General features: G+C 31.7%; 1 protein-coding gene across 1 annotated transcript in view; it reads right to left on the bottom strand.

Annotated features, from left to right (window-relative positions):
* The window catches only part of LOC128176809 (uncharacterized), a 64,337-nt gene extending 38,206 nt beyond the window's left edge, over positions 1 to 26,131 (bottom strand). The window contains exons 1-19 of the mRNA XM_052843357.1: positions 23,872 to 26,131; positions 20,272 to 20,359; positions 20,086 to 20,122; positions 17,598 to 17,718; positions 16,966 to 17,017; positions 15,634 to 15,734; positions 14,987 to 15,090; positions 14,644 to 14,690; positions 12,926 to 12,980; positions 12,707 to 12,782; positions 11,111 to 11,201; positions 10,563 to 10,849; positions 10,367 to 10,421; positions 10,126 to 10,272; positions 9,244 to 9,467; positions 8,114 to 8,244; positions 7,786 to 7,967; positions 1,394 to 1,539; positions 313 to 642 (exon numbers count right to left, since the gene is read on the bottom strand). Of these exons, the coding sequence (XP_052699317.1) occupies positions 313 to 642; positions 1,394 to 1,539; positions 7,786 to 7,967; positions 8,114 to 8,244; positions 9,244 to 9,467; positions 10,126 to 10,272; positions 10,367 to 10,421; positions 10,563 to 10,849; positions 11,111 to 11,201; positions 12,707 to 12,782; positions 12,926 to 12,980; positions 14,644 to 14,690; positions 14,987 to 15,090; positions 15,634 to 15,734; positions 16,966 to 17,017; positions 17,598 to 17,718; positions 20,086 to 20,122; positions 20,272 to 20,359; positions 23,872 to 24,036 (2,439 nt within the window). The 5' untranslated portion in view covers positions 24,037 to 26,131. The remainder of the gene's footprint in view (positions 1 to 312; positions 643 to 1,393; positions 1,540 to 7,785; positions 7,968 to 8,113; positions 8,245 to 9,243; positions 9,468 to 10,125; positions 10,273 to 10,366; positions 10,422 to 10,562; positions 10,850 to 11,110; positions 11,202 to 12,706; positions 12,783 to 12,925; positions 12,981 to 14,643; positions 14,691 to 14,986; positions 15,091 to 15,633; positions 15,735 to 16,965; positions 17,018 to 17,597; positions 17,719 to 20,085; positions 20,123 to 20,271; positions 20,360 to 23,871) is intronic.
* Positions 26,132 to 27,708: the final 1,577 nt, after the last annotated feature.

Raw genomic sequence — 27,708 nt, forward strand, 5'->3', positions numbered from 1 at the left:
TAAATAAAAAAAGAAATAACTTAAATGCTAAGATTGTCATGCTAATCTTTTTTCTATAAATGAAAAAAATAACAATTACGTCTTTTTTTAATATAATGTTTAAAGTGCGATAAAATTCTAAATTAAACAGGTGCTTTTCTTTAACTCGGCTTTTAATTCTTTATTTTACCAAAAAATAACATTGTAGTGTGTGTGTGTGTGTGTGTGTGTGTGTGTGTGTGTGTGTGTGTGTGTGTGTGTGTGTGTGTGTGTGTGTGTGTGTGTGTGTGTGTGCGCGCGTGCGTGCAAAAAAGATGATCCAAACCTACTTACGCTATAAAAATTAGTTATATCTTCTTTGATGTCTTCAACAAAGTATCTAGCTTTGATGATTATTTTCTTTATTTGTTCAATCCAAGGTGAGCCTCCAAAGTCAATGACTGCCAATACCCCATCTATTAGTTTCTGAACTACATCCTCTAAAATAAGGGGAAAGTTCTTAACAACTTCAATGATTTTGTTGATGATGTACTCAATACCGTTGTCAAATAATTGGATGAGGGTTTTGAATGCTTGAACTACATCAACTACTGGATCAATGATTGTTTCCATGATGTGATCAAATATCAAAGCTAGGTCCTGTACACTGTTTATATTAAATTCCTGAAAAATAAAAAAAATAAAAAGTACATACAATACTTGTTCTGGATCATTTTTACACAATACGTTTTAGATCAAGACATTACAAAGTCTGTTAGTAATATTTTCTTCCTCCTCATTATATTTAATTTGTTTTAATAATAAGGTGTGTCTTTAAAATACTATTGGCAAAAAACTTGAGACTAGCCTGTGAAAATGATGGTTTTATTTTTAGTAAGTTAATTGATATTAGGTAAAGTTAAGTGAAAGAGAAAAGACTTGGCCACGTCTCTCTTTCTGCACATTCTTAATAATTAAATCTTTCCTTTGTAGTATAACTATTTCATGGTTATTGATTATGATTAAATGTTTCAAACACTTTTAGATCTCAAAACTGAAAAAAATTTATAGAGATGTAAATATACACAGTAACATGCTTTCCTTTGTGTTTCGTGTGGGTATGAATGTAGCAAGCATGGCAGAAGAATACACAATCCGCGTAAGCGTGAACACACCTGCTTACGCATGGCTGAACAGAGAACAGAGAATAAGTAACATCTACAAATTAGTAAAATTAGTAAAGGTATGATATAAAAAAGAATTATAGATAAATAACCAAGTGAAAGTTAAAAGAAATCAATGATATCTTGTAAAGTAATCGATTCCATCAATTACGACATTTACCACATAAGAAATAGCTAAACATAAAGTTTATTTTACCCATTTACATAAAGCTAGATATCTATATCTATATGAAAGTTTTCCTATGTTGTACCTTCAGTATGTTGAGGTCATATCCTGCATGTCCTCTATAACAGGCGTGTGCTCGGAAGAGATATTGTTCCACACCATACCAGCCCAGATGAACTTTTGCAAAAACATTTTCATATACGTCGAACATGGCATGTCCGCTAAGGGGTTCTTTAAAATACAATTCATCAAATAGAAGCATCATATGAGGAAAGTTGATGATTTTACAAACACATCATGAAGAAACACATTCTTTTTAACATAGTTGTTAAATGTATTTGCGGACACTTCAGGTGTGTATAATTAAAACTATAGTTTTTAATTCCGATTTCATGATATAAATGTCAAACGTTTAAGTTTACGTTAATGAAAACTGCAAGCACAAAACTTTTCAATGGTATTTTCATGGGACAGCTTGAAATAACTTATAAAGTAATTTCAAGCTGTTCAACATTGAAAGTTAACAACATGGCTCCTACACTCTTCTCACATCTTTTAATCGTTTAAAAATACAGAAATGGCCGTAAGCGAGTCACCAAAATGGCCCCCTTTTTATTATAACAAACGTCTTGATTGTATTTTAAGTTTTGGTCTTTATGATGTAGACAGCGAAAAAAATCAATCTTAGCCTTTAAGTATAAGCTAATCTATATTCATACATGACATCAAATGTCCCTGGCCTTTCTAAATTGTAAACATCGTCTGCTAAAACATGGCATAAAAACGAGGGAAATGTCAGCACCACAAAAACAGTTGATTATATCTTTACGTTGAGATGGATTCAGTCAAAATAAAATTGCTGACATTATTGGAATAAGTCAATCGTGCATAAGTAAGTTTCTTCGTAGATTCAATCGAATTGGAAACATCGAAAATTTACCTCCAAGCGATCGGCCTTGAAAAACAGATATAATGGGGGATAGGAAAATTTTACGTTGTGTTAAAACGGACAGATGACAAACATTAGATGAAAAAACAAATAAAGCAAACAAAACATAACCTTCTTTTGTTTCTAACCAATTCGTTCGAAGAGGATCCGGATTACGGTTTTTTATTTGGGGTTTTTAGCTGTACAAAGAGGGAAATTCGCAAAACATTAACAATGCGGAAAAAGAATAAAAGTCGTCGGATAAATTGGTGTAAATCAAAACTTGGATGGACTTTGGACAGATACTGAGAAAAAGTAATTTTAGTAACGAAACACAAGTTGTGGTTGACCAAAAAAAAACGAGTACATGTATATGTTTGGAGGAGAGTTACGAAGTCAAGCGACCGGAGTGCCTGGGGTTGTTTTGGAGTTGTATTTCCCATAATGGGATCGGAACATTTACACAAATTGAATACAATATAAATTCCAGAAAATATAAAGACATTTTAGATGGCAATTTGTGGCCGGTTTTAGCCGGGTATTTCCCTAACAACGATGATTTGTTCCAAGAAGACAATGCCCCCGTACATACTTCAAACGAAACAAAAAGATGGAAAGAACAAAAGAATATAAACTCTTAAAATTTCCAATCCCAATCACCGGACCTTAAAGCTGACATGAATTCATAAATAGGCATTATTTCCCTTTTATTTCCGACTACCGCCACATTATTTTTTTATATCTATTGTTCTGCTCATTGCTACATAACCCAATTATAAGGCCGATAGCACTATTCCTGCTTCACCGTATTTAAGTATTTCTTTTACCCCAAAAACGTAACATTGGACGAAAAGAATTGTAGAAACGCGTTCTAAACAAATATAATATGACAACCACTGCACGGATAAGAATTATCCAATGAACGACGAAACATGACAGTCTGAAATCCAGCCACAGTTATTAAAAAATCCTCAACAATTGTAGAACGTTTTCCTGTGTATGTTATAACCACACACTGTGGCAGATTGAGCAATGTCAATGGACGCATGGATTTTAGGTACGTAGTGTTTTTGTAGGTAGGATGGAAACGTGTTACGTTGCTTCTTCTTGGATTTACTATCATTTATCTACTGTGTTTGGTATAGTACCGCCGGGGTCTTCAAAAAGATGCAGACGATATGCACTCTGTATGAACGACACATGTGTCCGAAGTGCATGAAAGTAAGGCGGCATTTACTGTGCAAAATAATACGGATATCTTGATTTACAGAATAAATGTATTTTATGTTTTATTGATTGTTGTTTCCTATATTACAACAATGTGTAGTTAAAGCTGACATGAATTCACAAATACGCATTATTTCCCTTTTATTCCCGACTACCGCCATATTAGTTGTCGTTTTCTATTGTTCTGCTCATGGCTACACCCCCCCCCCCCAGCACTATTCATGCTTCACCGCATTCAAGAATCGCATACACCTGAACACGTTACCTTGGACGAAAAGACGTTTTGAAGAAAAATAAAATGACAACTGGCAAGATATATCCAATAAACGACGAAACAAAACAGATTGAAATCCAGGCGCAGATACTTATAAAATTCCTCCATAATTGTGGACCGTTTTTCTTGTGTATGTTATAACATCGCACACGCGCAAACCACACACTGTGGCAGATCGAGCAATGTCAATGATCGCATGGATTTTAGAAACGGAGCGTTTTTTGTAGGAACGGATGGAAACGATGTTACGTTGTTACTTTCTTGGATTTACTATTATTTATCTATTGTGTTGGATGTAGTGCCGATAGGGTTTTCAAAAAGACGCAGACGTTATCCACTCTGTATAAACGACACACGCGTTCGATGTGAATGCGAAGTGAGGCAGCACTGTCTGTGCAAAGTAATAAAGATATCTGGGAAATCCTTTCAAAGAATAGATATGTTTTGTATTTCATTGATTGTTGTTTCCTTTATTCTTTATTACAAAATTTTTACTACAATGTATAGTTTATACATTTCTAAGTCCAGGCAATCTGAATGCCTCTATCGGAAAGCAACCGACCGTAACTTTCTCGATCGGTATTCATACTCCCGTTGCATTTGATAAGCTATTGAAACTAATATGGCTACAAAATGTTTTTATGAGTTCATGTCAGCTTTAATATTATATCAAACGCATTGCGAACAATTAAAGTCCGCTTGCAAAGAGAAATAAACAACACCAAAAACATAGATCTTATTAAAATGGTTAAAGAAATATGGAGTTCATTTCCACGGCACTTCATTCAAGGATTATATGCATACATTCCAAAAAGTGTACAACAGGTCATTAGGTCAAAAAACCAAATATTAAATTTGAAGTAAGTTACTTTATTACTTTTTGAGATATTTTACTTAGAAGTCAGGCAAATGTGCACCGGTGTCTCATAACAGTGGTCATTTTGATGACTCCCTTATGGTGATATACTGTAATTCTCTATATATAACAAACTTATCCATTTTTAAGTACTTTTATTGAACTTGGAAGCTAAACTGTTCATGTTGCCCTTCTATAATTACATATGTAAAACATGTATAAAACAACAACTATAAGCCTAGTAGTATCTGTGCAACGAGGGTAATGTTTGAAGTTTCTCATACCCAGGAAACAGAACGTAAAGATTTTTATACATCATAGTCAATTACAAAGTGTTTTGAGCAGAATCTTATTTACAACTTTTTGATTCAATCAGTCAAAAGAAGAGCATATTTTCTCAAAATGTAGGAAAGGACTCACTGCGTCCTATTGGTTGAGGGTAATTGAACGCATTGAGACATTTAATATCAAGTAAAATGACCTTGTAATCATATAGTCTAACATAAATGTGTGTAATGGGAGAAGAAAATCGTTGACCATGCGTGACCTTACATTGATTGAATTTTGAGATATGTACATAGAATTGATTTTGTAAAGTTCAGACTGGTGAATATCAACAATCTTCACCCAAATCATAGCATTAATTCCAAATCTGTAACAATTTTTCACAATGTAATATAAGCCCATTTGAAGAAAAAAATTTGAAGTACATTTACATCTTCCCTACCTAATATCAAAGATGTCATGCACGTGTATCTATATAAACCGATGCATTCAAATTCGACAAAAGAAATGAAAAATACGTGTTTACTTTTTAACATAAACATGACTTATCTAAGACATTGCTAAGTTTGCTTTATGTTACGGTATAAGACATACTTAAGCAGGACTTATGTAGGTCCTAAGATTCCGCTGAAGTTCTACTTATGACCCTACTTAAATCAAATTCTTAGCATGCTTTGTGTTACAAGCCCCAGAAATACAATGTTCCAATAGTTTCGATATTTGATTTGTATTGCTTAAATTATATTGTCACAAAATTTTGATTTTGATTACATATATGTATCCGTTCCACGGAATTCAAGATAAACTACGCGTAGGAAATCAGGCAAGTTTATGGTTAAACTCATATTTAAATTATTTATCATTAATACATCACAAAAGTAGTTCTTTATAATTTCTTTATAAACTGTGTCATGTTTATTGATAGAAAAGCTCGGAGAATTCCGCGGTTGAAAATGTATGACATAGTATTCTATCTATAGTGTTGAAGTTTTGATCTGCTGAAAACATTCATGACTTTCACGTTCTCCGTTTTATTATTTTATTAATACATGATTGTACCAATATTTTGAAAATTATAATTTTTGTTTCTATCTTTCTATATTTAGAATTGTTATATAGATGTTTAGATCTTAGGTGTATGCCAAAGCTTTTTAAAGGCATAGGCTAAAACACTACATCCTCTCTCTAAAAAGAAGTTGCATATGTGTTTATATATAACTTTCTGACAAATGATAACTACCAGTGTTATTGTTGAGATGAAGTGTAAGTTGTTTCCTGAATGCGTATGATTCTGTTGTTGCAATTTAGAATATTGACTTTTTTCAAAAAAAAAAAACATCATTTGGATGATAAGTAGAAAGTTAAAATTACTTGCAGGCAACATAGGCTTTCAAGAGGCAATGAGTTTCAAAAAGATGAGTTTGCAATGATTTGAAAAACTTAGTTGATATATCCATCTAAACTACCACCAAAATCAAGGACCAAATGGAACACTTTATATTGACAGGTACTAAGTTTAATTTAATCTGTGATTTGAATGTAATGTATTTTTGTGTGTGTGTGTGTCTCGATCAGTTTATTTTTTTGGGTGTTTATTTTTTTTCTCGAAACGATAACGAGGGTTGTTTAACATAAAAAGTGTATTGTACGATCTCTCAAAAGCATTCGACTCAAATATAAATGAATCGATGAAATGGAGCTCAGATGTACATGTAAATGATGGGGCATTATCATATTATCATGCAGTAGACGAACATGCCTAAATTCTGATACAGGGCGTCGTTTATTATAATATTTAGTATGAAATCTCAGTAATACCGACCTGTCGAACGTTTGCCCTTCGGCATCGGAATTTGTACACATCTACACATGAGAAGAATATACAAACAAGAACTTTTTTGTGCTTATGGTTCTTTTGGCATCTACAGGCCATTGACTGTGTTAAGTTAGCCATATTTTGTTTCTATTTTTTTTTTACTGGTTCGAAATAGTGAACCAATGTTTCGTCAACAGTAATAAAATTTGAAAATTGTCTGCATTACCAAATGACCGTGCGGTGTGCAAACTTGTAAATAAGCTCTTATTTTTTAATATTCTCAACCATTTTTACAACAGTGGTCAACGACAGGCTCTATAGAAATGACTATGAATTTAAAACTATGTGGAGCTGAAGGCTCTAGTTTATACTGTTTAAACGGAGTTGAATAAAGTCATTAAAGGGTATCATCATCTATGAAATTGTGCAAAGCGCTATTGTGCTGTGCTACAATAAACATTACATATCAAATTAATAGCCCTCGCACATACGATAAAACAAACCCTTGATGAGAAGATGAAGAAATTCAGATGTCAGATGAATCTCCCTAAGAATTAAAATTTGGTCGACTGTATGACTGTATGATCAAATTCACGGGAAGATTTTTTGCAAAACAGTGTATGCCAAATATCTTGTAAACCTGTTCAGTAAGATCTCAATTTTATATGCATGTTTCAAATTCACTGTGTCCATATGTAAAGGAATGACTTTGTCTGGACATTTTCTGAAAGACTTTTGTATGGAATTTAATTTTAACTCCTTTTATTCATTCTATAAAGATGTCCATCATATTCTCATTTATGTTTTCTCACGCACTGTGAACTTAATTTTACAGCAAGACTCATTTCTTATAATAGTTATGATATTAAGTATTATAAATATGAGTTCTTAAAAACAAATTTTTGGATATGTGTGGGTATGATAAATAAATCAGCAATATCTCTGCTTTATCATTTAACAAATAACAAAATATGCTTTGGTTTTTTGTTTGTTGATATACCGTATTTTACTGAACTCTTTCCTGTGTTATACTGTACATACGTTATTGTACTACAAAATATTTTCAAATCTGATATTTTATAATAGCTTACTTATTTCTATTTCCAGTTCATTAGATACAACGATACCAAACGCAGCTCCAATGGCCTCGTTTCCAAGTCCCTTCGTCCATTGCATACCAGGAAGTTTTATTGAAAGGAGAAAACCATCTTTGAATTCCTTATCCAGAAAGCCTCTTTTTACTCTCATCAGAGTTGAATATTTGTATGAAGCACTAAAAAAGGATATTAACAAAAATAGAAATATATTTTGACTTCTTTTTAATTCAGCTGTTTATATTAAAATCTCATTACAGTCTATTTTAACTAAGATTAAAATAATATTTGTATTTTTAACTCTTTGAAATATTGTGATTAATACCTTAATATTGTATCTCTGTGCTTTGGAATACTTTTCTTGGATAAGGGATGTTTTTCAAATATCTCTAGTGCTTGGACTTTTACGACACCATAACCATCATTCACAACCAAATTCAACAGTGCAGTAGAACTCTAATAAATTCGAATTAAAAGTTCAAAAATGAAATCTTATATCTGTGGTTTATGTCTTCTCGTGTTATAATAAATATTTTCTCTTTGAAAGGTAACGAGTTTATCTTTAAATACTTTAGATTAATTTTACACGTAGATTGTAAAAAATGATCTTTTCAAAAAGAGAAAATAGACTTTGATTCGTTGAATTGTTGGATATTATATAAGCAGCGTGCAAATAGTTTGCTTAAATAAGGAAAGCGGTGCTTTTTTTTAATTTTGATTTTTAAAACGTTGATATAACTACATGGTAATTAAGATTTTCAAATGTGCTTTAGGTAATAGGTAATAGATAGGCAATGAAGGGTTATAGGTAATAGCAAAATTAAAAAGTGTAAGTTGCCTTAGGCAAAATTGATTATCAATTATAGGAAAGCATAACAAATAACATAACGCATAAAATTTCGATGTCGAACGATTTACCACGTGTTGTTAACAACTGCTAAGTTATCATTTCTTTTGTCCTAGCGACAGTTGTAATACTTAATACATGTACATGTAAATGACATGTATATATTGTTTGTGCCAAAAAGAAAAACATATAATTTATCAATACCAGACACAATTACCATATTGTACATCATAGGGCAAAAACAACTCTGACGAAAATTCCCGACAGAGTTTGATAAATCCCATTGTATCAAACATTTATTATTTTCCAGAGATGTGTTTATTTATAATAATTTCATGCATAAAATCACAAACAATATCAAAACATCACTCATTATCAATTTGCTGTAAACACACAATATTTACATATGCATGAATTTACACGTATTCTAGATTCCAGTAAGTTAGCTATAGAGTTCAATTTAAAATGAATTACAGTAAATTATTAAAGAGAAAGTTAGATTTTATGACTTAATACCATATGCGTGCTTAAATTATCTGAACCTAAGTAAAATCAACACCCAGATTATAATTTTTTTATTTCTCTATGTTTATCAAGTAAGTTAATACCTCCACACAATTAAAATGTCTCATTCCTAGAATGGCTGCTCTTCTCCAACTGTTATCTCCTTCTCCGGGTCGCATGTAGGTCAAAAGATGGTCCCTAGAACTCCCAGTGTTCCCCAATGCATGAATCAAGACCATTTTCGAGGAAGTGTAGTTATGAAGCTCACTGTCGAAACTACCCACTGACCGACGTGGTCGTTGTTTGCTTCGAATTTCTTTATAGTACGCTTTAAGAAAAATGTTGAACTTAACTTATTTATAAAGGACATAGATATGCAGTTACTCTGGCAAACCGAAAGTGAAACAGTGTTTGGACCTAAGCACAAATCAACACCGCTGACAACATTTAGTTCTAATCAATAAATTCGATGTTATGAGTTCTTATGCATTGTTCTTCAAGGAAACTCATTCATAAATACCTTGTAAATACTAGTCAGATTTTAACTGGTACGAACAATTTAGATATTTTTTGTAGTCGTACATTTTATGTATTCCTACGCCATAGTTCAATATAGTCTCGTTCAACCAGACGCTCGGCTGTCTCCGTAAATCTCCGACAAGCATAGAGTCTCTCTTGCTTGTCGGAGATTAACGGATACAGCTGAGAGTATGGCTGAACGAGAGTAGAGTTCAATTTTGCTTGGATCCATACAATTTAATTTCTCATAACTATTTCGATTACTAATACGTAGTTTGATGGAATAATTCTTTGAATATTACACAACATGATTGATATTGGATTTTCACGAAATACCTGTAGGATTCATATTATAAAAATGTGCGTTATTCAAATACTTGTAGGAATTTACTTGCAATGCAAAATAAATAAATAACAATTGATGAAATCAACCCCCGTCAGTACTTCAGTACTTTGATTAAACTTACTTTGATTATAAGGGGTCAACCACTCCTGTAACGTATTCAAAAGTGTGTCTGTTTTTTTGCTGTGCATAGAGTTGTTTCTAAAGGTGTTTATTAATGTACCTAATGCTAAACATGCGTGTTTCTGAGTTTTGGTCATTGCTGTTGATCCTGCAAAAAGATTAATTAATAATGTTAATGTTGATATCAAAAGCAAAGTGTTTTGCTTATAAGTTATATTGCTGGAAACTTAATAACGCATTACCTTTTAAAGTATGATTTGGACCAAGACATAGTTCTTCCACACCCTCCAAAAAATTCTGCAAAAATGTTTATTAGTATTTTCATACCATATTTCCAACTGATTTTAATGTAAGATGCGCTTACTTTTAATTTGAAAATATAGTACATATGCACATGTATAACCAATTTCAAAAATAGAAACTTTATCGGAGCATTACCAAAGTAGGGGTTCGCAAATTTGCAATATGAAAAAATATCTGAAAGAGGTCGGTTTCGTTGGCATCCTTATTTTGTAAAAAATGATGAATTATTAGTTCTTGAGTGACATTTCCCCCCTTGATCATTAGGAGATCAATGAAGACTTTTCTTCTTGAAACACACATCGCATCATTGTGTTGACACCATTGTGACAACTCTATGGTAGCAAGTTTCTCGTAGTCCTCTTTATAAAGACGGTTAACTATCTGTACCAAGTCAGCAAAACAATCAGTTCTATTTCTGTTGGCTAAAAATTGAAAAATGAATCCGATCAGTTATGTGTAATGAGTTCCCTAGTTTGCAGAGTGTAACACAAAGTTCATATAATTAACGTTTACGTATAACTAATTAAAAATCAATTAGACTTTATTTTTTCTTTTTCAATTTAACACTGAAAGGGGCAACTTTCTTTTTTAAAGATGTTTTATGATAAAAGCAGAATGTTATATCATCTATAACTTTTCTAAAACTAACATAATTGTTTTAAATACAGTTTACGTTTTCTTACCTTCATCAGTGTAAGACTGAATGCAAGCTACTTTAGATTTTATCACTTTTTGCACATCGACGTCCTCCAGATGAACCTTCTCGGATTTTGCCTGCAATATGTTTACTACCATAAGCAAAAATAAATCTTTGTTATATTATTATCTTTTTTTCCGAATCGGATATATAGACAGCGAGGGGTTCATTAAGAACGCCGATTTTTAGTGAATCTAATATTTTTCATGAGAATTTATTTTTTTTTAAATACACGTGCAATACTATAGAACTATTTAATAAATTGCACTTTTTCACACTTCAACGAAGATTTTTCAAAAACAATTCTTTTTATTTTGATATGTGATTAGTAATATCATTTTTAACTTCATATACATTTACAAGTAAAAGAAACTGAATAATATTGTTTCGTTTTATAGGGGTCAATTCAAGGTATGAAAGTACACACAATGTCCATTTTTGGATTATTTCACAAGTAGTTTTTTTTTAAATAGTTTTTTTTATGTTTTTATTCAGGACTTTTACAGCTCTCTTACATACTACATTTGTTTTGGAATCTCTACATCTTTTAACATACAATATACATGCAAGAATTGATATATGATAATTCACAATGGTGTGAAAGTTTTGGGTATTTTAGTAAAAGTGAGAAAGGACCGAACACATTGAGTGAAAAATTTCCAATATGTGATTATATTATACACAAGCAACAGTATGTTGGACATAATATTTAGCATGTAGTACATTTTTTATGAGAAAGAAAAAGGGGGAAAGAAAACAACCTATTGGGTATTGTTGCTTTAATTTGTGGCATAGCTGTTTATTAGGGTTTGCTTATTTAAAAGATGAATTATCTTTAAAAAGCATCATATATTTTGTTAACAAATAATTTGGGATATAGTAAATACTTGCTAAATTTTTTCAATAATTTTCTCCAAGTGTCTCTCCAATATCTCAAATTTACAATTTTTTAAAAGTAAATATTTTTCCACAAGAAGCCTGTTTTCAATTTTCCTTTTGAGTTCCAACACATTTAAAGTTGAGTATGTTTAAAGTCTAGAAGTGAAAATATACTGTTTTATAATAAAGCTTAGCAGGTTTTGTACTCTATTTTTTTTTTTTTTTTTATTTAAAAATTTACAAAAAAATAAATCATGATGATAGCACATCTTTAGATCTGTGTGGAAAATCTAGGAGGCGGACGCTTTTTTGCTTTTTTTAATTGTCAATTATTCACCTACGTCATAAATGCACATTGGCGACGTTCACCTACTGAGCGATGCTAAACTCTATTATAAATCTAATAGTATTGAATTATAATTGGAGCATTATTGGAATTAAAAGACAAATATAATGATAAGAATAATGTGATGGTTTGTGTATATTTGATTTTGTGTATTCATTTATTTTCTAGGAGGGGGGGGGGGGGGTTCGGATTCCAGCTTATCTAAATAACAAAGAATTTTAAGCTCTGTATTTCGTTTGTAATTCGGCTTTCACCGAATTCGTAAATTCAAATTTGTAATTCGACTTTGGTCAAGCATATAAAGCATCAATTTAGATATAAAAATTGATGTTTTAATTGGCAATAAATTAATCGTACCTTTTTGGCAATAATGCTGTCTTTAACTTTTGAAGCAATGTCTAGGTTTAAAACTTGGTCCACTCGGTAAACTTTGCTAAAAGTAAATTTGTTTTAAAAAAAATCAGATTAATTATTTTGTACATGCATCATACACTTCTTCTCGAAATATATTTTAACGTCTATACAATTCTATAGACAAAATGTCTTTGTAATGATAGTCTACTAATATACACTCACACTTTATTCACAAGATGAACTGTTGTTTTAGTACTCGATTCGATATCTTTCACATCTGAAAATGAACAATGATAACGCAAAAGCTTCAGGAGAAATGTATAGAGTTTATTATAATTTAAACAAATCCAACATCATAAGTGTGGTGTCATGCTTAAGTTATCTGTGCATTTTTTTTCAAAGCTGTGTATATTAAAAAATCCATCATACTTTTTGATCGATAGAAAATATACCATAAAATTGTCGAACAATATTATACGCAGTCTAGTTTTTACGCATGACGGTTTATATAATACTTATTGTGCAATGATATATTGAAAATAAAAAAAAATATATTGATATCACTTTGAGCTTTGTGAAAATGTCATGTTGCATCTGCAAATCAATTTACATGTTCCATTTGCTTCTTTTAACCTAAAAAATTACTTTTAACTCACATCTTGTTGAAAAAAAAACATTCAATTATAAAGGAATTCAACATAAAATCAATTTAATCATAAAAATCAATGATCTGTAAAGTGTTACTTTATGGTCTATAATTTTAAAAACAGGTTCTGACATAGTCTGGTATAATTGTACCCAAGCAACTGCAGAGTTGAAAAGGTACAAGTAAAAGCTGCAAGAATAATTACTGGGCTTAGAGTTAATTCATCTAGATCATGTTTGTATGATGAACTAGGATGGGAATCCCTACATCTTCGGAGAACAAAACATAAACTAAATTTAATGTATAAGATCAGTAATGGTGTAGCACCAGATTATTTAAATGAAGTAATTCATCCATTTTTCCCAGTTCATCATTCACACAATTTAAGATCAGGATCTAAAAACTTACATATGTATGTTTACCAATTAGTAAAACTGTGTCATATTATATTAGCTTTTTTTTTCATTCAGCCTATTAAGTTTTTGAATAATCAAAGTGAAAGTGTAAAATAAAGTTAACTCTCCCTCATTTCTAGATCAGAATATTGTAATGTAGATCTTCATATATTTTTATAGCTCTATAATTCACAAATAATATACTTAATATGTTATTATTCAAATACATGTAAATGACTTTAGTTAGATAGGTATATTATCCTATGGGGTGTGAAATGTTTAAGATATACCATGGAACAAAAAATGGTTTTCCCACTTCAAACAAATAGTGAAATATACATTCAAAATATAAAATTTACCTCTGCATCCCGCTTTTTTGGGGGGAGGGGGGGGGCAAACCTGTTTTTTTTACAAGCCTGACATAATTTATGTTTTGAAATGTGAAAACAAACGGTTGAAAAAAGGTAAAATATCTCACATACGCACAACAATTTACCATTTTTAAACATATAAAAAGAATATCTGGGTGGGGTGAAGACAATCGAACCCGAGGAAGGGAGCGCTCTCTTTCATGCTCTCCTCCTATAAAGTCCAATGAAAACATCGTTTGGAGAGAAAACCGGGTAGAAAGGGCATGGTTTCGGTATTACTTTATTTAATGCCACTCTTCAAATCCTGTTCATCTTACTCGATCAAACTGTTTGTGCACATATTATTTAAAGTCTTGTGTTTTTCTAAAGTCTCCTGATAGTAAATCGATGTTAATGAGCCGATAATATTAATAATAATAATTTAGTTAATTTAAAGATTAATGCTTTCCCACAGCAGTAGATCAAAATAGATAACATTTTTGCCCTGGTTATTTTATTGATGAACTTCCATAAGCTGTAAGATCTTACCTCCACTAGCTTCATCTTCAATTTCTTTTCCTCCCGATACAGGGTGTCTATTAAAAACAGTTTTGAGCATTTTGCTTTAATCCAAATTTTCTCATGTACATTTATTTGTAAAATATAATGTTATTTAACAAACTCAAGTTAATTAATAAAACCACATAGTAAATAAGAAATATGAGTATAAAGAATAAATACTTATTTGCAACATCTTTTTAATATGATTATCAAGCTTATTTAAATCTTTAACACACAAAGAAAATAATCCTAATTCAATATTAATAAAACTATTTATACTTATTCATCATTTTACTGATAATGCCAAACAATTTGAAAATAATGGCTTTACAGATACGTCACTTCCTGCTTCTTGTAATCAATTTTATTGTGGAGAATAACTTTATCGTGTGCCTCAATGAATTCAATAATTCCATCGTTGGTGTAATGTAAAGTCTGAAAATAACATACTTAATCAGAAATGAAAATGTAACAAAATGCTTAAATGGGTTTACAATTAAAGAAACAAAAAATTTAGCATTGATAAATTGTTCAAGAATTGTTTTCACAATCTAACAAAATTAAGAAGTCTATAAAGCTCGTACTATGCAAATCGAAAAGAAAGGTCAGGCCTTAGTCCGATTGATTTTTTCAGGTTTTACCAATGTTTATCAATCATTATTTTTTTTTCAAAACTCTAATCAAATCAAAAAACTTTTAATTTATGCATTGATTTAGTATAGCGATATGTGGGTTTTAATATGCATCTCCAATTAGAACAAAAGATGGACAATTTTATCGAATAAAAACTTTTTTTATTTATTTTGAATTATATAGGTTAGATCGACTCTTAAAGTCAAAGAAACGTTCACATATAAAGTCAATTGTCATAAAAAAAAATAATGATGAAGACATGATCTAAGTTCCAATGGTACAATAGTGAAATGCGCAATTTTTCTATGTATTTTGTTATTCAATGGCAGAATTACAACGTTTTACCTTTGTGTGTTTTCTATAGACTTGCCCTTCACTCTCATGGAATTTAAGGACTTTATATCCGGAAGTTGTTTTTCGAAGTTCATAATGATGTTGCAAATACCCTGGAATAAGTTTTAAAACCTCAAATAGACAAATTTACTCCTCTATCCACTCGACTAATTTCAGCTAAACATGGCAAAAAGGGAAACCACAACAAGGAATATAATATAAGATTAAGCTGTCCACTGATTTTTCTACTGCACCAAAAATGCATTGAAATTAACTTTACGTAGATTTTAAATTGTTCGAACGTCATCCTCACCCCGCTTCCATCCGGATCAATTGCGAGGGTCCAGTCCTAGGAGTGGTACAACGTTACACAAAACAATTGGAAAAAATAATGAAAGGCAGAAATTTGCACATTAAAATGCAAATCGCAAAACTATCTTTAAAAGATCTTTTTCTCAAAAACTGCATACACAGTGCTATCATTTGTTATCAATTTATTATTTGTCATATTTTAAAGTATTAAACTCAAAATTTGGCCCTCCTATCAATGTTCCATGAGGATGAACAGTTCAGTATTTGAATATATAGAGTGAAAATCTTTTAAAACAATAATGACACAATGTGATGTAAAACTATAAAAGTTTCTTGATGTTTGTTGTTTATGTATTGTTCAAATTGTGATACCCCTCCCCCTTTTTTACTTGAAAGGAGCCAGATACACTTTCATTAAGGAGTATATAGAAAAACATTTTCAAGAATATTCTTGTCAGGAATTGCAAGGCCGCATCTTTGTGATTTAACTTTTAAAGGATCATATTATAGTATAGATCATATAACCCTACGATCAAAAATTAGTCACCAGGAGGGACTTTAAAAGAATTGACATACAAACACACAAGGGAAAATCCTTCAAAATATTTTTAGAAGAACTACAATGTTAACGTTTATATATTATGTACAAGGACTCTCTAAGTTTTTGAAACTTGTGTTCAATCCTTTTGGCATTAGTCAATAAAATATGTTCAACTCAACTTTCACACTTTATTTAATAGTAAAACCACATAGGAATGCGAATATTTACAAAGGTATATAAGACTGAAAGATTACAATATTTCAGTTTACGCTATTTTTCAAGCAAGAAACAATAATAATTATTCATTTGTATTTTAGCACAGCATTGCCATTTCCCGCTAGATTTTCATTTTTTTGAAATACATGTAAGATAAACATAATTTGAAACACCCTAATGATTCATTTTAATATTCGCGATCGATTGTTGCCATTTAAAATCTAACTAAACATTATTTCCGTTGTTCTTAAATAGCAATATATACATATACATACCATTGTGATCTTCTTCCCAGTTTGTAAATGTTTTGGGAGTTGAAGTTTGAAGCTGAAAAATATCATAAGATTTAGAAATGTTTTAGCAAAATATCTGTTTTCTGCTATTCTCACGAATACACTTTATATTTTCATATATTTGTGGAATTTTATCCAGCAGTTTGCTTTGAAATAATGTTTATATGTTTCAGTTTCATATTTTGTACATTCAATGAAAGCTACGCAAACTTCATGGTGTTTTTATTTTTTATTTAAAGTTTTTACCACTTTCACTTAGAATTTTAAAGCAGTTTTAAAGGGGTTTTCTTAAACAATAATTATATTGAAAATAGAATGTCAAACTTTGGGGCCATGTATTGCTGAATACTGGACCTACTATTAAAAAAAATGCAAAAACAAAAACAAAAATCTCTTACACTTCTGAAGTGTTAAAACCACCTTAAGAGCAATTCAAAGAGAGAATAATGAATTGTGGAAGATCAATATATTGTAATTATAGAACATTAGTTAATCGAAACTATTTTTATATAAGTATATTTACCAACGGTAGGAGAAAATATTTAAATATTCCATGCGGAATCTCTTTTAAAATATTATTTTTTTGAAAATAATTTATAAAACGATAAACAAACCTTTACAGTGGCTGAAATTACACTGGCCAGGACTTTTTTGAGATTAATGACATCATTGTGGTCTTCAAGGTCATGTAAGACCACTTTCACCAGACCATCTTCACAAATCTCAAAATGAAATCTAAAACATACATTAAATGATTACACTGTTGCAACAAACTTAAAAAAAAAAAATAAAGCAATGTGAAAAACATTTTGGAAGCGAGTTGAATTTGGGGTCATGCATATCTCAACAACGCACTTTGAGAAAGATGTTTTTCAAAGTACGATAATCTATGGACCATACTACAGACTGAGTACTTTTGAGAAAAAAAATAAGTATGGATTGGTTGACCTTCTAAAAATGTTCATATTTGACAGATACACGTAAATAGCCTAACGTTGGTTACGTATTTTATCTGCAATACTATGTAACAACTTATAATGCTGCGACATCCACTAATGATATAAAGTTGTATTAATATTGGTGTTCAGACTTCTGACCAATATTGATTTAATTCTGTCCCATTTAAAATTATATCACTAAGGGTCAAAATTAACACTCACTACTCACCCCATCATACGAATGTTCCGAACGCAGATGACACTGCCGAATGCGGAGTAGCAGTAATATGCCATGAAAAGGGAAGGTTTTTAATTCTCCTTTAAACTCTCTAATAAGATATTAACTTCAAATTCTAGGTCTAAATCATAAAGGATGATTAGGCTTTTGTCGATTGTCAAAATTGTCGATATTTCTTTGTAAATAAATAGTTTAAGCAACAAGTATGACTATTCCTTGTCATTTCAACGCAATTTAATAGAATACAAATCTGTCAAAATCATGAATCTACAATGTCTCCAATTTTTTAGTCATTACATTATCTGATTTTAAATTATGAGCGTTTGAATGGATCAGGGTTGAAAAAATTGGATCGCATGAACGTACAAGTTGGTTCGTTTGAAAACGAAAGTTCATTTGATTGTTTCTACTGTACATATTTCTATATTTTCTTTTAATTTTCATTTAGAACCTAGCATATTGTGCTTGATTTCTTTAACTAACCTTCAAAGTTGACTAAAACAACAATTTTGCAGATAAACAGTCTATTTCTGCATGAAGTTTTGCCCAAAAAAATCTATCAGGACAGGCTTGTCCATACAAAAAAAAAGATGAAAGGAGTAAATTAAGGTAGCATCTGTTTGCGACACCCCTGCCCTGAGGTCGAGGAATGACCCCATACTAGGAATAGATGCATGCAGCTGTTTGTGTGTTATTACTGTCATTTAAAAATATACGATTTAAAGGACATGATAATAATAGACCATTGCATCGAAGTATTTTGAAACGAACGAAAATATAGAAAACTAGTTTAATTCAATCATTACAAGCATTGCAAAAATCATCTTTCTACAGAGCGATGTGGGTCCCCTTTACGAGTTATGGCAGCTCCGAATACTTTGCAAATTGGTATGGAATGTTGATTTTCTATATCTTTTACAAAATACCATGGAAAGTCATGGGAACTACAATGGCTTTCCGTACAAAAGGAAAGTGACACAGACTAAATAAAACCATTCACATGGTCTTGGTTTCAAACTTAAAGTAATAATTGTCACTTCCTTGATATTTTCATTGGTATATGTACGTTTTATGATATGATTGTTGCAAGTAAAGATTCCGCGTTCTACAAAGCAAATACATTTTTATCCCTGCGTTCGAATGTTATCCATTTCTTTTCGACGGTGTTCCATTCAAACTATCATAATTTAATGATTAGTGAAGATAATGACAAGAAAATTGGAGACATTGTAGATAGATGGTTTTGACAGTTTGTATTTCAAATCTCAATGAAAGGTCACCCTTGTTGCTTAAATTATTTATTTACAAAAAATATCTACGTTCTAAAAACCGATTGCCCCATTTTGAGGTTTAAACATCAACAGCGGAAAATAAATCATTCTCTATTTAATAGAATATTGTACCATTTTAAGGCTTAATCATCTGTATGATTTAGACCTAAAAAAAAAATTGAAGTAATATTCTATTGGAGAGTTTAAAGAGAATTACATACTAATTGTTAGGCCATAATTAATCACCTATTTGTCTACGGACTTTTCCAGTTTTTTTCCCCGATTACGACAAAGAGCACGCGGCGGGTGTGAGGATGCTCACCCCTTCTAGGCACTTGATCCTACCTCTATCTTTTTGAGGGTCCGTGTTGCTCTGCTTTGAATTTGTATTTCGTTTTATGGATTTTTGAGATAGTTGACGATTTGTTTTTGTCATTTTTTCACAGACCTTTCCTTTTCCGTGGCAAATTATTACTGTATCGCGTTCGGCAGTGTCTTCCGAATTTGGAATAGCCGTATGCTGGGGGTGTTACTGATATAAGAAAAAAAGGCAAATAAATGTATCATTGACCATGCATAAGATTAATGATACGAGTTGTATTGCATTAATGGATGGACTTAAACCATTTATAATACAATTATCATTTACAATTACCCGTTTTTAAAATTCCATCCGGCTGGGTTGGTTCTAGCTGTTTAAAAAAAGATAACATCATTTACAAAACAGTTTTATATATGCATTTTAAAACATGTAATTTGTTGTTATAATCGAGATATATTCATTCTGTGTTGAAAAGTTTAAAATATAATGCATATTAAATGTTCTGATTATTTATTTTACTTTTCCCTCTGGCGGACTGGATGAAATTGTGTACGTGAAGCTGGCAAAACAGTGACCCATTAGTTCTCCTCAGCGATTGAATACTGAACTGCAAATATATGGAATATATTGATGAATTTCAATAAAATTTAAAGACAATGCAAAATACGTCTTTTCAAGTTTTTCGACACGTTTCTTTGCATTGTAGGTTTGACAGTAGAATGTTTGGTAAAGAAAGTACATTTGGTTTCCGAAAGCATAATCTGTAATTTTCAAAATGATTTCTTTAATTTTAAAGACAGAATCATACACATTTGAATGAATCTCACGCACGCATGCACGCATGAATATGCTTAGAACTTTATGTACAAAAAATTGATATAGAATGTTTTCATATTGTAAATTTGAATTTACTGCGCGGGTGTAAATATAAAATTCACAATATGACAACGTAAATTGTACATTTACATCCACAAAAAAAAAAAGAAAATAGAAATTTACAATGTCACAATGTTTTCCTTTTGTACACGTACATCTACAAAAACTAATTAAAAGAAAGATACGAGGTTTATTCAAACTATAACTTATATTTTCTACTGACCGCTGTAGTGAATACATATAATTTAAGAATGTCATAGAACAATTAAATCGGTCTAAACCAGAGTCAGAAATCTTTAATGATGACTTCGAGTAGCCTGCGATAAAACAGCTAAATGTACAAAAATTCATTCTTTCTTTCATTAAGTTTTGCAGCTCATCCGATTATACAAATTAATATTATTAAAGAACATAGTAAAGAACAGAAGTGGGTGTTTTACAGGAGAGCAAAGTACATACATAAATATGAAATATGGCATAAGTAAAGGGGAAAGGAATCAAAAGAACAACATCTAAAGTTAATTACAGATATCGGTTCTTAATTTTTATACTAAAGTAAATATATTTTCCGAGGTTACACATATCTTTAAAATGTTCGTTTTAAACAATTGCACCAGTTTAAACATCGATGGTTTTATTTTAAGAATACTTTTTAATATATTTTTACGGTATTCAATACATGTATATGCTCGACACACTGAAATAAAATGGAATTTATCTTCAACATAGTTTTTACATGAAAAGCAGTTCCTTTGGGCTCTGTGTGTATGATTGTACCTTCCAGTTTCGATGGCTGAACGATGAGAAGACAATCTTAATTTTGATATACACTGTTGTAATTTTACAGGAACTGACTTTCTAAGATAATATTGAAGATAAAATCCATCAAATGAATGTTTATAAAAAAGACATTCCTGCAAATCCTCTATTTAACAAAAATATCTTGTTTAGCCAGGTCTGCAATTCGTTAATTTATGACTTTTAGAATACGTTAATCATTTTTTTTTTGTCTATTCCAAAGTTCATTGAACCCAATTACATTTAAAATTTTCTTTAAATCAGAGGCTCAGATTTGTCCATGTAATTCGCAGTTAATGTGAATTTAAAGGACCGATTCACCGTAAGATCATAATGATAACAGCTTTGAACAGGTACAACGTTTTGATAATTAACATTTAATAACTAATGCTTCAAATATTATTGACTCCCAAGGTTTCAGTTTTGCACCATATGAATACGTTTGGCAAAATGCCACCTTGGCACTGGCATAATCGTTACAGTGATCATGATCTTCACCTCTCAACTCTTCCCCTCATTAAAAATGCATTTCATATTAAAAAAATATTAAAAGTACACCGAAACTGGGTGCCCTATTTGGCAATCGATTGCTGCTATGTAATGCCGCGACCAAACCACTAATTAAGAAAGTTTTTGCTGTTTTTAAATTTCTTCTGTATAGATAAATGGTGTCATGTACCATGCAGGTGGTTGATTGGGTATCACGATGGATATCTACGTCAAGATAAACCACCGATAGTCAAAATTAAAAACAGAAACATTATAAAAATTCATAGTAGTATTTTAAAAGCAAAGTTTCAAGATATGATTACTAATAATTAGAATTAGCCTTCGTTGGTAACTACATTTGTACATGTATCGGAACATAATTTAAACGATTTGATTAATCTGCAACATAAAGAGGGCACTATATGCCTCATGCATTTTTAAAATCACAGTGTAGGGACGGAAGTGTACAGTTTTGGGTAGCGCTGTTTGTCGAAGCGAGAGAACAAGCAGCGCTGAGTACAGTATTTTCATCGTAGATTGAAAATACATAAATAACTAATATCTGGACGGACAGTGTCTCAATTTTATACGGTAGTAAACTAGAATAAGTTTATACTCATCATTTCCATCCTTAAAGCAACATTTCATTTTTTTCTATGGAAAAATTCTTATTGGATTTAAAACAGTACAGTAAAACACGCTTATAACAAAGTGCCAGGGACGGACTATTTTGCTTCGTTATAAGCGTAATTCGTTATATCCGTCAGGTTTACATCAATAAAGTCACGGGGAATGAAAATCACTTCACTGTAAGCGTCAATTCATTATAAGCGTGTTCGCTTTAACCGTGTTTTACTGTACAAATCTTCAATAAGAATTTGAATCACAATATCCAGAGAAGTGTTTCTCATCTTAATTGACAAGAAATAATGTTTCTTGTTGTTGAAATATTTTCCTAATATGTTAACTTTGAGACAAAAAAGTCACATGTTTGAAAAAAACCAATAAATTCTTCGTAGGTTCCCACTGTCGTGCGATAATTAAAACTACGATTGACAAATAGAAACTAATCGTGGAACTTCTGTATCTTACGTACGAGGTGATGCGAGTCGATACGTTCTTATGCGATTAATTGAGCTTTGAAACAGTTAGGTCCAAATACATGTAGAAATATTTCATGTGATGCAAACTGTCACTATCTTATTGCCCGTTTAGATCCGATTAAATACGTTTCGATAAAATTGCCCAAATATGATTTCCGATGTGACCTCGTTCTGATCCGAACAACCCAACATGAGTACAATTAAGACAACAATTGTAATAATGAATGAAGTTTGCATTTTGATTTTTATATGCCACAGGCGAATGATGCATATTCATAAAACGAGTGCATATTTCTGAGGTAATCTAATTCTCTCAGTTAGATGAGGATATTCTGATTCCCCCAACATTCCTAATAATACGAGGCAACATGAATAATTACTGTATGCTTAATCATTATGTGAGTAGTATTTTTTAAACACATACACAAACTATATTCTTTAGTGCAACCAGCAACTCTCTGGAGGTAACTAGCATTTACAATTTGATTACTCGCTTCGACGAACAGCGCTTCCCAAAACTGTACACTTCCGTTCCTACACTGTGTAAAAACCCTTTAAATAATTTTGTTTTGTATGAAGTCACTTGAGTCTTATAGAACTTTTTTTATTTATTGATTATATGTAGAGAATGAAATAAAACATACAGAATTTTCGAAAGTGTGTTTGTTTTGGTAATAATCTGGTAAAGGTATGTGTAACTTTTGTAATGCATGTTTTTTTTACATATTATTCAAATAAGGAGAACAATAAATTGACATTACAATTTATGAAAGCATAGATAAAAAAAAAGAGTACCTTTTAAATAGAAACAGAATGATAAACGATACGTGACATAGATTAATAAACAGGTTACCTTTACAATAGTGGATATTTTGAAGTTATTTTCTAGTACCACCGAGTTGGCTTTGTATTCATAATGATACTCGTAACCGATTTCAAAATTATATGCACACGTTTCCCCACGTAGAAAAACCAGCAAAAATCCGCAGAAAGTAACAAAATGTACAACGATTCCCATCCTTATCGAGGTAGACCCATTCTGTTAAACCAGTAAAGAAACTAGGAAGATTAAAACACTAAAATTTGTTTGTTAGAACCGGTTACTAAGATCGCAGTGGCTTGGTTTCGTTTCTTTTGTGACTTTATATAGATCTGAAACAAGAAATAGGTGGTTTTATTTTAGACAGACATTATAAACAAATATAAACAGAATATTTTACAGAGCAAAACTATCTCTAGTATTCAACTGAACGTTAAAATAAAGGCTTCTAAAAATTGACAAAAATTCAAAACCTTGTCATCATTTTTTTTAAACCCGAATCACCACTATGTTTATGTCTTTTGACAAAAACGTGTCTAAGAAGACGATTGTAGTAAGTATACATGGTATACGGTGATTGCATTTGAACATTTTCAACCCTTGCAATTGGTTAAAACGGTGTGAAGCATCTATAAAGAAAAAAGTACATGAAATATATTACACCAAAAAAAAGAGGTAATAAAATTCTTATGTATACTTTTTTCGGTGCCTTTCTGTGGTAATGCTACAAATGTTTGTAACGTATATTCTAATATATTCCATCAATAACGTAAATGACGCAGTGTGGGGCGCACGCAGGGTTAGCATGATAACTTTATAAAATGTAAATAAAGATTAATGTCAATAATTTGATATTCAATCGTATAGTTGCTGAAAATTATGTAAATTTAAGTAATAATTCTTTGAATATTATGAGGTGATCAAATACGGCTTTGTGTGATCAAATCTATCATAAAGCCATTCTGTCGTTACTGGATTTGATCACACCCCGACCAAAATTATTATCTAAAAGAATTTTTTTTATATTCCTTATGCCCTTTACAAAAATTTAGATTATTGATAATCAAAATTTATCAAAATTTGTACATAACTCCTCCCTGCTACAAAAAGTTTGGTCCCCAAACTTAAACTAATAAAATTTAAGCTCATTTTACACATGCCGCATATATGAAACAATTTCCTCTACGCAAAACTATAATTGACAGTCCACATTACAAAAAGACTAAAAAGTTAATGTTATATTGTTATGATTTAAGCACAAAGTCAATTCCGAATTTCTTTATCCACCGATGTTCTTTACGTAAAAACTCGCTGTCGATCTCCTATTCTGTCCTGCATACACATTTTCTTTTAATAGATTGCAAGATGATGTGTTCCATTTCATAATTGTCCAGAAGCCACTGGTACTCCGAAATTATGGGTCGCATTTTCCTTCCGTCCGAAACAACGCCACTTAGACAAACCGTATAAAATTTGATTTGTCGTCTTTATCTTCCAGTTCCGACGAAAGTTGTTTCACTTTTGAATCTACAATGTAGTTGCAAGTTGTCCGTTTTCAAAGTCGCGATAGTTTCTTGAAATTTCTTCATATTTGCTTTTAAATCTAACATGAAAACAGACTTATCACTAACACATTGTTTAAAAGCGGCGTCACTTAACTTGGAAAACGGAAGTGCTCTGACGAGTTTCTTTCTTTCGTTGTGTTCTCGGAGTCGCTGAAAATCTTTTCTTTTCGGTTCGGTTTTGTATACAGTACGGGATCCAATGTTTCCGCACGCTCTGCCAAAATGTCCTTCCTGTCCACATCGGTGACATCGTTTTTCCAAAGCGTTGCAGGCGTTGTAATGCCGTCGATTACATCTACTGCACACCGGCGCCGAAAACTGCCACTGTGGTCGGAACTGCATGTCAGTCCATGTTGAGGCTATGGGTCCTGGTAAGTTGAGGTTTGGGGAAAACTCGCTTGGCCAAGGTCCGTGGATCGTACCCGGTTATCTGCACCAATTATCCTTATTCCCCGGAATGTCCGTAAGGATTTTACCGGCAATGTCCAGTCCAGAAAGGTTTGGGACGATTACCGACAACTAAATTAGCACCGCCAATAAGGACTACTGTACAACTCGATCAACACTCGGCTGTACTATAACCCGATCAACACTCGGGTGGTAGCCCTCAGTTTGGTAAAAGTAACCGAGTAAAGTCCAATCAGCGTTTCAACATTTATTAAGGATCTGACAGTAATTTTGATACAGATCGGTGATATCGGGACGGCTGTCCGATTCCGACTAACGTACAAAAGAAATTCAACAGTATATAAAACAAAAATTATGTAACATATGTAAAACGATAAATGAATAATAGCTCAGACCATGACACCTGAGTTAATCCCTAAGTAAATTACCTAGCCCATTTAATTCCCTTTGAAGTACATAATGCCTGTAAATGCTTTTAGCAAAATAAAGATGACAGGTGAGGAAATTCAATTATCTGAAACTCTAAGACATTTGACGTTTTTACTATCATAAACGTAGATAAACGAGTAAATGAGATTAACCATCATTTGAACCATACAAAAGCTTTTTCCGAACAATATAGCCATATTCAACCCTGAGAAAGTATTTTGATTAAAATCGCGCTAAAATTTATAAGAAAAACAAAATAAACAGAAGTAAAATCTTCGACACGATACTTATATAAAATAGAAATTATTTAAAAACTTCTCTTAATGGGACATCTTGCGGGCATCGTTATAAAGGAGAGCCTGAGATAATTAAACGGGAATGGAGGGGATGAAGGGAGATATATAATCCTTATACTTGGAGAGAACATAAAGTCATTAATCAAAAATATTCAGCTCTGCTGCCGAACAACTAACAGGCAAACTATTTCAATAATTCGGGTGAGTACACTTTAAGAAATTTTTACCATAATTGAGAAATTCATTAACCTGAGGTCAGGGGCTCTAGTGTGAAGAAAGGGGCTCATCTGGGGGATTTATGCATTTATTCTTTTAAAATATATTTTTCTCTACTATTGGCAATTGCATTTTGCCTGCAAAAGGAGTACATAAAGATGTCAGAGTAAGAAGGTTTACAGAAAATAGCTCTTTTAAAATACAATTCTTCCTGAGTATTCAGCAGGAAATTCAGGTCAGACATAAACAAGAACGTCATAATTTTCCTACTGTAGTCGCTTAATGGAATTAAATTAGGGAATGTGCAGATTAGTATTTAACATACCCAGCTGTTTTTCCCTATCCATTCTCGTCTTATGAATCTTGTTTGTGAGCAACATATTTTCCATGGTACATCTTTTTTGCCTTATTTTACAATCATCAAATACCATTTTTTTTAAATTCAAATATTAATCGTTAGATCCCTTAACCCCTCAAGTCATTATAGTACATTTTTATGTTTTCTGTAATTTTATTTTAAATCATTCAGTCGATTAAAATTGCTAGGGAAAGGTTTGGGCTCGAAGTTAAATTATATTAAACATTGAGTCACAACAATACTATTAGTTATCTAGGTCCAATCAAGGGTGTGAGGGAATTTACCCAGGGTTGTATGTTGTATTCCAAACTTTTTTAGTCTAAAACTCCATCCGTTGTGTGCAGAACCAACAGGGTGAAGAATTGTTGGCATAGAGGGTACCACGAGGTACAAGGTCAGTTGCGCTTTGGGCCGTAAGGTAAAAACAAAGAATAGGTGTGTCGTATTCCCAAAGGTCCCCTAAAATGTAATTTAAGAGAAATAAGCCTGCCCGGGTAATGAAGGATTCCGAATTTATAGGGCGAGTTTCAAAGGTTTGAATGAATTAACAGGCATTTTAAAAAAGAGTCGGACGTGGTCGAACTCTGACTTTGTGTGA

This window comes from Crassostrea angulata, chromosome 3, assembly GCF_025612915.1.
Source record: "Crassostrea angulata isolate pt1a10 chromosome 3, ASM2561291v2, whole genome shotgun sequence".
In the NCBI taxonomy this organism is placed as follows: domain Eukaryota; kingdom Metazoa; phylum Mollusca; class Bivalvia; order Ostreida; family Ostreidae; genus Magallana; species Magallana angulata.